The 11,949-nt window shown below is 40.1% G+C and overlaps 1 protein-coding gene across 2 annotated transcripts; it reads right to left on the bottom strand.

Annotated features, from left to right (window-relative positions):
• Positions 1-391: 391 nt before the first annotated feature.
• SNURF (SNRPN upstream open reading frame) lies at positions 392-11,531 on the bottom strand. 2 transcript variants are annotated; one of them, XM_054694797.1, is made up of 4 exons: positions 10,995-11,002; positions 9,498-9,599; positions 4,962-5,057; positions 392-497 (listed from the first exon to the last, which is right to left on the bottom strand). In XM_054694797.1, the coding sequence occupies exons 1-4, from the start codon at positions 11,000-11,002 to the stop codon at positions 392-394; spliced, it is 312 nt and encodes a 103-aa protein (XP_054550772.1). The 2 variants fall into 2 exon arrangements, with proteins under 2 accessions (XP_054550772.1, XP_037366007.1); XM_037510110.2 differs by lacking the exons at positions 9,498-9,599; positions 10,995-11,002 and adding an exon at positions 11,433-11,531.
• Between the last annotated feature and the right edge of the window lie 418 nt (positions 11,532-11,949).

The raw sequence follows: 11,949 nt of genomic DNA, 5'->3' as shown, positions 1-11,949 counted from the left end.
CTGCAGAAAAAATAAGTCTTTTACAAAGGTAATTATAAAATATTCAACAGCAAATATTCAACAGCCATTTATAATAGTTTCATATTTTAAGTTGAAAACTGGTACAAAATAAACTGTAAATAAAACTCCCTAAAAAGTATGTATACTATGATGACTGGGAAATACAAAAAACATGACACAAGGATCAAGGCAAGAACATTATGCTCTTGTGTTATTTTTAAACTTCTTGCCATATGCTTATTTCAGAAGATTTGAGAAAAAAAGTTGTTTCAACATGTTCCAAATAATTACATGATCTCCAAACACCCTATTCTTTATTTCTGATCATGACTGCATCGGCTCTAACCTTGTTTTTGCCTGGAATCAGCTACCTTGATCTTCCAATACTGCTTTAACCACCTCTTGGTGTCTCAGCTAAGAATGCCTGTCTCAATTCCGCCTGGAAATCCACCACAGGTACTTGCTGCAGCTGAGATCGCCTTGGGTACAGCTGACACCTATGTCAAGAGCACAATACATATAAATGAAAATACATTTGCCTATATAGGTAACTACATGAAAAAAAAAAACAGACCACCTCTTGTATGTGAAAAAATTCTCATTTAGGGTCTGAGCATACCATTTTTGTATGAGGAGCTAAAAAATAGTAAATAAGAGTCTGTACATAAAGGGATACTTACCAACTTTGGTGATCATTAACAAGGAACTGAAAAAAAAAGGCTCTTTGGTTTAAAAATCTTGGAAAGCTCTTCAGTAACATACACTCACTCCCTCTTCAATCATTCTACTCCATATCTGTAAACAATCCTTTAACCCCAAGAGGGGCATGGGAAAGTCAGACATTAAGGTTCAGTCCCTGAAAGAAAGTAAAGTACTTCCAGGACACAGGCTATTTAGGCTTGTGAACTATTCATTTATTAGTAAGCAACAAATTACAAAGAAAAACCCTCATTATACGCCTATAGATCAGTAATCTGGCTATGTATGGACACGTGAATAAGAAATGTAGAAAAACTGCATAGTTTGCTGACTAAGCAAGAGCAGCATAAAAAAATACCTATCAGCAGCAATTCTTTGATGATAAATTATATATATTATATATACACTCAACAGCAGTTAGATTTTGAAAAGGAACTCTGATAAAAATGTTTTTGACTCCATTCAATAGTTTTTAAACATTTTAATATGCTGTTATATAATAATTAGGTTGGATTTTGTTGATGGTTCCTTACATTTCCCAACTGACAGAATGTGTCTTTGTTATTGTGGTGGGCCCAAAGGCTACACCAATGTTAATGTTATTGAGCTCATGTAACAAGGCACAAGACCAATCATGTCATTAAAAGACTGGGGTACTGAGATTACCCTCCTTGTAAGGGACAGGAGCTGGAAACTGAGTGAGACTGAAGTCAATCAAAAGGCCAAAGGTTAATCAATGGCTTGGTAATGAGACCCTAATAAAAATTATAGCACCCAAAGCTCTAATGAGCTTCCTGGTTCACAATATACATTACTATGCCGAAAGGGTATCATATTTTGAAGTCATGGACACTCCAGATCTTGTCCTATGAGTCTCTTTATTATTTAGTTTATCTTGATTTCAACCTTTAGTAATAAGGACAGTGTTTTTAAAGACTTTTTAAATAACTAGTTTTAAAAAGTTAACATGTGCATAGTAGGAAATTAAAAAAACAAGATGTAAAGAATGAAGTCATCCATAATTGTAAGCAGTTTAGTTTGACATGTCCTTCCAGGTCCTATGTATATATTTACGTAAGTAAGCTTCCACTTTTTTATAGTTAAGATCATATAGTTATGTAGCATGCTTTTTCACACCATGAATTATTTCCTATTTCAAAGTTCCATAGCTCTATGGATATTTTACTTCATCCTTTAATATTAAGATAGGATCTTCTTGCATTCTATATATCTAACAAATTATCAGATATAAAAGAGTAATCCTTAATCTACAGCCAACTAGAGAGAAAGAATTGCAGATAGCCTGGCAACACTGGAATGTTCTTGGAACCCAAGTTATTCTTGTGGAGCCTTTAACATGTCAAATCTGCAGTAACTCTAGGAAGCAAGGTAAAAGTTGGAGTAAATGCATTGCTCATGACTTTAAATTTTCCCAGTCCATGACTGAGTAATGAAATCCTTATTTGGTCATTCTTGGCTCCATTTTTTTTGTCACCAAATGACACAATTTCTCTGAGCCAGCCAGATTTTAATAGAAGTTTTTAGTCAAAAAGAAAAAAAAAAAAAAGGACAAGAAAAAAAGACATCACCACATGAAAGAAAACGGCAAAATGTCCATTATAAAAGACAACTATATAAAATATTTACTCATAAAATACCCAGAAAAGTAAGCAGGGTAAAATGGAGAAATTTTTGCCCTCATCAGTTATTCAAAATGAGCAAATAAATATATTGCAAATATATATTTTTTTTTCCTGAAACTCATCTTGCAGTGTCCCTCTGGGTTAAACTGAATCCACCTGGAGACTAAGAGTGGGAATATGCAGTACATATAGCATTTAATTGATAAATGGCTAAGTCTGGAAAGGTATTTTTAGGAGTGCGTAGATGACTTTCAAATCCCTGTGTCCAATTTCTCTAAAACTCACAATACATCAAGAAACAGGGAAGACATTCTCTAGCTCCAAAAAGTAAGAATTAATTTGGTGATATGTCTGCTGGAAAACAGAGTAACTATCAATTTCAGAAGAATAAAGCAATGAAATATGATTAATATTTATGTTTAGTTTAGGGAATGTTTTATTTGCATTTTGTTTATTTTTTTTACTCAATTTTACTTTGTAAATTGTGGATGAGATAAGTACAACAATCCTTTATTGGTCTTAGAACTGGTACACACAACTCTTCTAGAAATATTAACTCCCAGAATTTATGGTTTGAGAAAAATGGAGAAATTTGATGGCTTATCATTAAAATGAACACTCATACTATAGTTATTAAGTGCCCCAATCCTGAGAGAATCCAAAGTTTTGGTGTCATTAAGTAGAGCTTTAAAATGTATTAGTACTGTTTACACATTCCTATAATCCACTTATTCTGAAGGTAGAGGTCTCTGTGAAGTTACACTACTTCCCTTACTCAAAATTCTCCTCAGATCTTTCCCCTATTCAACACCCTCTAATATTTATACATTAATATATACAGCAGAGGTCAGGAAAATGAAGTTAGTTATTCTTCAAAACCAAGAAAATAGAGCTGGATAAGCAAAACGTGTGTAGAAAAAAAAAAAAAAGTTAAGGATGAGATCACCTCTTATCCTGGTCCATATTGTTGCTGTTCCAACAAAATATAACACCAGAGCATTCACCCACTAATAAGAGATCTTCCTGCCAAGAGATCCCCATTACCCATATCTACGCCACAATGTCTAACCTGTCAAGATATTTGTAGAAATTCTAGGGGGGAAATGGCATTTTTTATAACGTTGAGGTTATAAAAGACTGAAGGAAAAGACATTACCATGTGAACAAAAACAGCAGAAAGTCTACTATAAAATACAAGCAATAAATATTTATAAAATAATCATTTTCAAAGCAATTTCCAAAATTAAAATGTAGTAAAGGCGAAAACATGTCTCAGGAGAGAAAACTAAACGGGAAAATAGGGAAATCTTTATGCTCATCAGTAATTCAAATGAGCAAATAAATATACTGCAACTTTTCACATATAAAATAACCAAAATAAGACACAAAAATGCTACCAACATTTTATAACAGAATTTTTAAAAGCTTTAGCTTTAAGTGAAATAAAATGCAAAGCATCAGAATTAAGAGCTAGTGTTAATTATTAGATTAAGTGTACTTATCTTCATTGTTTATATAAGAAATGCAAAATCAAGTATTCATCAGTATGCTAATGATAAATATAATTGTTTTCACACCACACATGTTATGCAATTTGTAAAGTAGATAAGATAGATTTTTATCTGTTGACATGAAAAGATCCCTGAGGCATAGTTACAGAACAGTAAATCCCACTTAAGAACACAAATCACAGATAAAGCCTCCCCAGCTGGGGCAGCCCCCTTATGCATGCATGCATGCACATACACACAGGAAGTCTGAAAGGATAGAGATCAAAGTACCTGAGGACAGTGTCTAGGGAGGGAAGGGCAATGAACTGATGTTGTCCTGAAGTAGATATTTACTTCTTATTTTTCAAAATTATGCATTTAAACACAGTATATTATTAATGTTAATAATATTAATACTTAGAATTTTGAAAAAGAACAGCTTTAAGGCAAGAAAAGTAGTAATACAAAATGCTAAAGATTCAATGTTTTGGTCTTTAAAATGTTCATTAAAAAATTAAATAGCCCTTCTGGGGAAGAAGGGAGGGGTGAGGGAGGGAGGGAGAGAGGCAGGGAGGGAGGGAGAGAGAGAGGGAGGGAGGGAGGGAGAGAGAGGGAGGGAGGGAGGGAGGGAGGGAGGGAGAGGGAGGGGAGAGAGGGAGGGAGGGAGGGAGAGAGAGAGGGAGGGAGGGGGAGTGGGGGGTAAGTGGGAGGGAAGGGGGGAGAGGGAGAGAGAATATATTTATTCCTCTTAAATATAAGAGGAAAAAACTAATGTTTTTAACTTGATAAATGTGCAATCCAAAGCCTAAACGCTGCTGAACAGAACATTTTACAAACACAGAATGTGATTTAGCAACTTAATAAAGCAGAAATAGTTTAAATATGTTGAAGGACCTTCAATTTTAAATGTAATGCCCACATGTTATCAAAGATAAAGGAAATTTGTATTACTAACATTTTAACAGAGGTTGAGTTAACTTTGGGTTAACTGCTATTTTGCTACATCTTCTGTATTATGTACATGATAATTTAATTAACTTCACTTGAAATGGTGAAATTGCATAACATTTTGTTCCAATTTGAAAAAGGATTCTCATCTAAACTGTTTTTTGGCACAGACTGTACTCACTCTTGGTTGCTCAGAGAGGCGGTCCTTCTGCGTTTGACTTGGACTTCCACCTCTGGAACGTGCTGTTCAGTTGTCCGTCTCAGGTGTAAGCGGTCCCTAAACAGTAAGAGGGATTTGTTTGATATGATTTTATTAATGAGGCAGCTCAGCTGTCCACCTATGACTATGTAGGTGGCCCTTCTTTTTCCTCCTCCTCTTCCTAATAAAACTGTCCTTTTAAAATATGAAAAATTAATTAAACCTTTGAAATATTCATTTAACATGAATAAGCTTTAAGTGTTTATAATCTTATTAAAACAAGGAAAAAATTAAATATTAGTTTTTTATTCTTCAATCTACTCTGAAACCAAATAAAAGCCAACTTTCTCCATTCATCATCCCTTAACCTCAGATAAGATGGGAGAAAATATCAGAAAATGAAGGAAAAATATAATTATACCTAATCTCTAATATTCACACCTTTACATTTAAAACTACAGGATATATATAAATGTATACACACATATACTGACATTCTACACATACGTGCACTGAAAAAAAAACAGCTAATTTCCAGTGATTTGAAAACTATTATTTTTGTATAATGTAATAACACACTTTAGCTTTAAAATTACAAAATATCTACTTAAGCAACCTCCTATGAAAATGTTTTAGGATTTGCAAATAAAAAGGATGTCTAAGCAAAAAAAAAAAAAAAACCCAACATGCCTCCGCCATATTATGATCTGTAGAACTATTCACAAAATGGCTACACAAGCATCTGTGAACGGGTGGCCATGTTGGAAATGACAGGCGTTACCCACAAGGCTGAAGTCTAAACATACTAAATCAGACAGGACAGAAACACATTTTACAAAACTTATGCAACTTAGTATCTTTAAGGCAAAATATGAAGGACACTTCCCAAAATTGAATTACCTGAACTCTAGTCATTTAAAAAAATTGTGATGATTATGCAAATTAACCCAAATAGCTTAATAACCAAGTTGTTGTTACTTCAAATGCTTTAAAGTTCTAGTCAAACAATAGAAATAACTTTTAAAATTCTATACGCAAACATTAGACTTTAAATGATAAAAATATGTACTTCGCTAATCATCTTTATCTTTATCTTTGATTAGGCATTTAAGTAGCAAACATTATCACCTGTAGAGTGTTAATTTGTTTTGTTTCAAAATCACTTTCATTAGTGAAAAATCAACTGAATGCAGAGTGATAAGATTCCACACCTACTATATCCGAAAAAAAGAATTCATAAATTGTATTTCATCAAAAACAAAATATTCATTTTACAGGACACTCTTAAGTGGAAAAAACAAGCAGCAAAATGAGAAAATAACTTGCTAATCATAACTAATCCAAGTCTAGTATCCCGAATATGTAAAGAACCATTAAGGATTCAAAAATAAAAAGACAAAACCCACTTTAAAAATGAGTAAAGAATTTTAACAAATTGCCTTCCAAGTGTATGAATTTCCAGTTAGCACAAAAAGAGATGCTCAATATCATTATAATTATTAGGGAAATGCAAATCAGAACCACCTGTATCACATTTGATGCAGTAATTCTACTCCTAAATGCAGCAAAATAAAGGTGCACAAAATTATGCATAAATGTTACTAGCAGCATTAATCCTAACAGCAAAAATGAAGGAAAACAACTCAAATTACAATACTAAATATTAAAAAATATATAGCACAAATCCATACACTTTAATGTTATTCAGGTTTTACAGGAATGAAGTACTGATCTACTCAAAAACATGCCATCAGTTTCACAAGGACATTACTATAATAACAGTAAAAGACTACGATGAACTTCAGGTATGTCATACCAGTAACTTAATAGTGTAATTGAAAACACCCCAATACCAAAGTAAAAACAAATCTTGAGTCCCTTTACCTCATCTTATCAGTTGCTCAGTATGAAAATGTTCCTGAGTTCAGCTGAGAAGAGCTAAGATACAAAATCCTACTCAATTTCCTCACTCATCTTTAAGTTACATGCAAAGTCATCTACACGCTGTTTATTTCTAAATAATTAAGTTTGTTCTAAATACTCATATATAACACATGCTTTTAAAATCTTCCAAACTTCATCCCCAACTAAGAAAGCAACATTTCAAAAAATTAAACACTTAAGGAAAAACACACTTTTACTCATATGATAGGAATTTGTGTTGCTCCAAAATCACTTTCATTAATAAAAATTTATCTGAACATATACTTAAATGTATAGCAATGAGACCCCATAATTTTTTCCTAATTGCCTAATTTTCTATGACTCATATTTTCACTTATAATTCAATCCAATAAAACAAAAGTTCATGCTACTATCTCAGGAACAAAAAAATAAAAAGATAATGTGAGATAATTCCTGTCTGCAGATCCTCCCACACATAGGAAAATTAATGCCTCCTTAGCAAAACCTGTGGAATCATCAAAAGGAAAATTCTGTGCCAGCCAGCATTCAGGAACCAGAAGACAAAAAAATAAAATTCAGCCCTTCCATTAATGAAACAGGGATCTTAACTATCAACAACTCTTAAACTTCCTGGGTCATAAAAAACAGGGGGCATAAAGAACCTAATGTACATGTAAGAAAAATTTAAAAACCTCAAGTCGCTATCAATATTGAGACAGTAATCATAACCTGGCTTACCTCAAGGATTTTTCCTAAAAAAAATAACTAAGTAGCAGATGCAGGACCAAATAAGGATAATTCAGAGGCCTTGACATCTTAAATGTTACTTCTTTCAGAAACAAATCTGAGCACATTAATAAAACAGGAAGATAAAGAAAATAAAGATGTAGAGTAACCATATATGAAGGAAATACTTCAGCAAGAAAACAGAAGACTGATAGATTAGGTAAACCAAGAAAATACAATAAACTCTTTATATAAATGCTAACCACATAGTAGTACCTTGTCTTAGACAGCAATAAAAGTCACTCTACTTTGCTCTAAACCACAGTTTATACTCACTCCTCATTTTAAAAAAAAATCCTGATTTTAAGACAAATATTCACTAGGCAGGAAGCCTTCAAACTCGAGGTTCCAAAAATAAGAGCTTCCCATAGGCATCCGCCATATTGAGATCTAAGGCTAAGTGAAAGAGCACAAAATGGCGGACCAGGATAATACAAATACAAAAAACCAAATTACCAGAAGCTAAACCAAAATATAAATACTGGGAACAATACCTTTATATAAACAGTAAGAACATATAAGTCATAAGTATTTCAAAATTGCAGACACCTGTTAATTTTTAAACTCCATGTAAGAAGAAAATGCCAGAACAAAGTATTTCATGCTTCCTGAATTTACGATTTTTCTCAAATTCCAACTAGCACAATATATATTCATTGTGCTAAATTAAATAATTGCAAGCATGTCAAAATACTGAATAGGAAGACAAAATCCCTATAAATGACCCTCCCCTCCAAAGTCCTAGAATAGAGTAAGTTACTTTCTCTGTTCATTATCCTTTCTCACTTAATTTTCATACTGGCTTCTACTTCAAAAATGGTCAATTCAAAAGTATCAATTTAAAAATCTTACTAAGATCAAGAATTCCTTGTACATCCCTAGCCCTATAGTTTTCTCTCCACTTTTCTGATGTTCTCCTATTCGCCTTGAGCAATCACAACTAACCGCTCAAATTCCTAAGAGCCCAGGAGAAGCCGTGCTCCTTATTTAAGAAAAACACCTATAAAATGCATTATCCCAAACAAAATATCCAGAAATAGAGTGATGAGTCTACTGAAGATGATGCAGCTGTAAAATTATCCAATATATAAAGTTGTAATCCAAGGGTTTCTAAAATTACTTTCATTATCTAAATGGGTAGTAAATCAAATATTTGTTGAATATGGGGACCAAAAATGCTCACAATACAAAATACAATACGGGGAGAACATACAAAAATGAAAATTCACACATTTCTGAAGACTAAAAAACAGATTTAAAATCTCAATGCAGTGATGGAGGTTGCCATAAAGTAGCACAAATAACCCAGCAATGGCTGTGCCTTTCTTGGCCTCCTGGCCTCCATGTCTCCCTTCTAAGAGCAGAGCCCAAGCTGCCATTCCAGGCAGTAGTAGATTGTACAAAATCCCTCTCATTCCCTTCCCTGCCCTTCCACGGCGGCACACGGGGAAGGGGCAGCCACAAGGAAGAGGTTGTGCAAATACCTCTCCTTCCTCCTCCCTTCCCCCACTGCAGCACAGCAGTGGAGGAACAAACAGGTGTAGTGGGTGGATGCCAGGCCCACCAGGCAGAAGCTGTGAGAACCCCTTCCCCTGCTGACCACCTCGCCACTCGGCAGATGTGATGTAATCCCTGCTGCGTCCTTCCCCACTTGCGGCACTTGTCGGGGGAGGGCCCCTGCCACTCAGGAACGCCTCCTCGCCTAGGCTTGCGAGGGTGGGGCTGATACCCACACCAAGGATGCGAGAAGACTGCTCCTCCCCTCAACTGCGGCACTGGGGGAAGGGGGCAGTAGCCCCCCACCCTGTTGCGCAAGCGCATACTCACACATCTGCAGCGGCAGCCATCTTTGGGGAGACGCACAATGACCGTACTGCGGCATAGGACCCCCATGTGCTCCTAAGCTCACCTTTGAAAATTTTATTCTGACTGCAGAGAAAAACAATGCAAACAAGAAAATGCTCCCCATGTCACATTCCAGAACCTGTTAGGCCTCTCACATGAGATGCATAAAGCTCTGCACACCAAATCCCCAATCCCACAAGAAAGGCACAAACGCGCGAGTATAAAGGAATGCAACATACAGGGACACCAACATTTCTAAAGTCAACCTTCAGTGGGCTCACCTCAATACACAAACTCAGATTCCACCACAGGTTGCAGAAAATTAAAAGTTCTCTCCACTTTTATTCAAATTAATGAGTACGGACCACATACCACCACACCATCTCCCAGTCATCTAGACATCCTGCCCCCACTGCCTACCCTCTCCCTGCTCCCTTGCCTGCCTCAACAACCAAGATGGCCACTCCCCCATTGCCCCAAATCTCACCAACATGGAGCTAGATCATCATCAGCCCCCCGGTGGCTCCTTCTGCCACCGCCTTAACCGCCACCGTTTTGACCAGCACCACCACGGACGCCACTGTTCTGGTGGTCTCCCTGCTGCCCACCACCATGGTGGTCGCCTCGCCACTCCCCTCCCTACCATTACCACTAGGGTAGTCTTTACGCCATCCCTCCTTACCAGCACCTGGATGGTAATCCCACATTTCTGAAGACTAAAAAACTGATTTAAAATCTCAATGCGGTGATGGAGGTTGCCATGAAGTACAACAAATAACCCAGCAATGGCTGTGCCTTTCTTGGCCTCCTTGCCTCCATGTCTCCCTTCTAAGAGCATCACCCTACCATCATGATGGTCACCCCACAGCCCCTCCCTATCATCAAGATGATCACCCATCACCCCTCCTTACAGCAGCCACTGAGGTCTACATCCCACTGCCCCTCCCTACCACCGCCAATGCGGTCACCCCGCAGCCCCTCCCATCCCAGCCACTGCGGACACCCTCCCCTCCCCCCCAACATCATGGGGGGTCACCCCTGCCGTGGTCATCGCCACCCCTCCTTACCACCGCAAGGATGGTCTCCCGCTGCTCCCTGCAGTCCCACCAAGGGGGTCAGCCCGCCGCTTCCCTACCACACGGCTACCGCGGTCCCCCACTCGAGCCGACCAGCGCCAGGGCGGTCACCCCCTCGCCCCCGCCCACCATCGCCACGGCCACTCCGCCCCCTTCCTACCCATGCCAAGGTGATCGCCCACCACCGCTCCCCTCGCCACACCGACGGTCACCCCACCGCCCCCTCCAATCACCGCCGCGGCAGCCTCCACCCCTCCCCCGGCCTGCCAGCGCCCCCGCCCGCCATAGCCATGGCGGCCACCCTGCCAGGGCGCGCCATCACCTCGGCGCGCGCTGCCCCCCGGCGCCGGCGCGCACCTCCGCCGGCCATCACGCCGCCGGCCGCCCGACCCCAGCTCCGCACCTCGCCATGGCCGCCACCTGCCGCGCCCCAAGCCACCTCCCGCCACGCACGGCCATGGCCCGCGGGCCACCTGCGCCCTCGACCGCCGCCCCCACGCCGTGCCCGTCCCGGGCGCCCTCCCCGCGGCACCACAGCCCGGCCGGAGTGTCCGAGGCCGCCATGGCCCGCCCGGCCGCGGCCGCGGCTCAAGGACAAAGGGCCCCGGAGGGAGCTGACGCGATGCGACGCGACGGTGCGGCCGACGAGGACGCGACGCCGCCACCAGCTCCGCGGCCGCCGCGAGCCACGCCTGGGCCGCAGCCCCCGGCCTCACACAAAGACCTTCCGGCCCCGAGCCCCCCACACGCAACGGTCTAAAGTCTGAAACCGCGGCTTTGAGAATAAATAATATGAGCGCGCCCGCGGCCGCCTCTCAGGGAGGAGCCCCGCGCCGCTGACCTGGCCCGCTCCATCGCGCCGCTGGCCGCTCCTCAGAAGAGCGCGTCAGGCATCTCCCGCGGACACTCGCATCTGCGCGGCGCCCGCAGCCGCAGCGCCAGTGCAGCTCACGCAGTGCCGCCTGCGCATGCGCGCCAGCCCGCCCTGCCCGCCGAGGCTGCGCAAGCGCATTGGTTTGCCGCAGTGCTGATGACTGCCGCAGTGCAGGGGTGCCAGCGCCCTCCATACCTGGAGTGTCTGAGTGCCCGAGGCTATGGTGACTAGTTGAGAGGGTCAGTCCAAGACCACCACCAACCCGGGGTTAATGGCAATAGTGTCTATTTTAAGTGCGTGCAAAATATTTAGGAAATTATACTTGGTTCTGCACTTTGTAGGTATTACTAGCCAAAAGATCCTGATTTACAATTGCCCTCATGTCTTCCAGTATGCTGTATTAGAAAAGGTCAATTGGAAAACTTAGAAAATTCTAGAAAGACACAGGCAAGGCAAACACAGGTACTTCAAGCACTGTTGAAAA

The sequence above is a fragment of the Talpa occidentalis genome, unplaced genomic scaffold, assembly GCF_014898055.3.
Source record: "Talpa occidentalis isolate TD23 unplaced genomic scaffold, MPIMG_talOcc4v2.1 talOcc4.14, whole genome shotgun sequence".
Lineage (NCBI taxonomy): Eukaryota > Metazoa > Chordata > Mammalia > Eulipotyphla > Talpidae > Talpa > Talpa occidentalis.
This window is presented reverse-complemented; position numbering and strand designations above follow the sequence as displayed.

Coding starts and splice junctions, on each gene's coding strand:
- SNURF (XM_054694797.1), bottom strand. Junction 5,058..9,497: donor ATGGCTGCCGCTGCAGATGT/GTGAGTATGCGC, acceptor CTTACTGTTTAG/GGACCGCTTACACCTGAGAC. Junction 498..4,961: donor GCCTCTCTGAGCAACCAAGA/GTGAGTACAGTC, acceptor CTCTTGACATAG/GTGTCAGCTGTACCCAAGGC.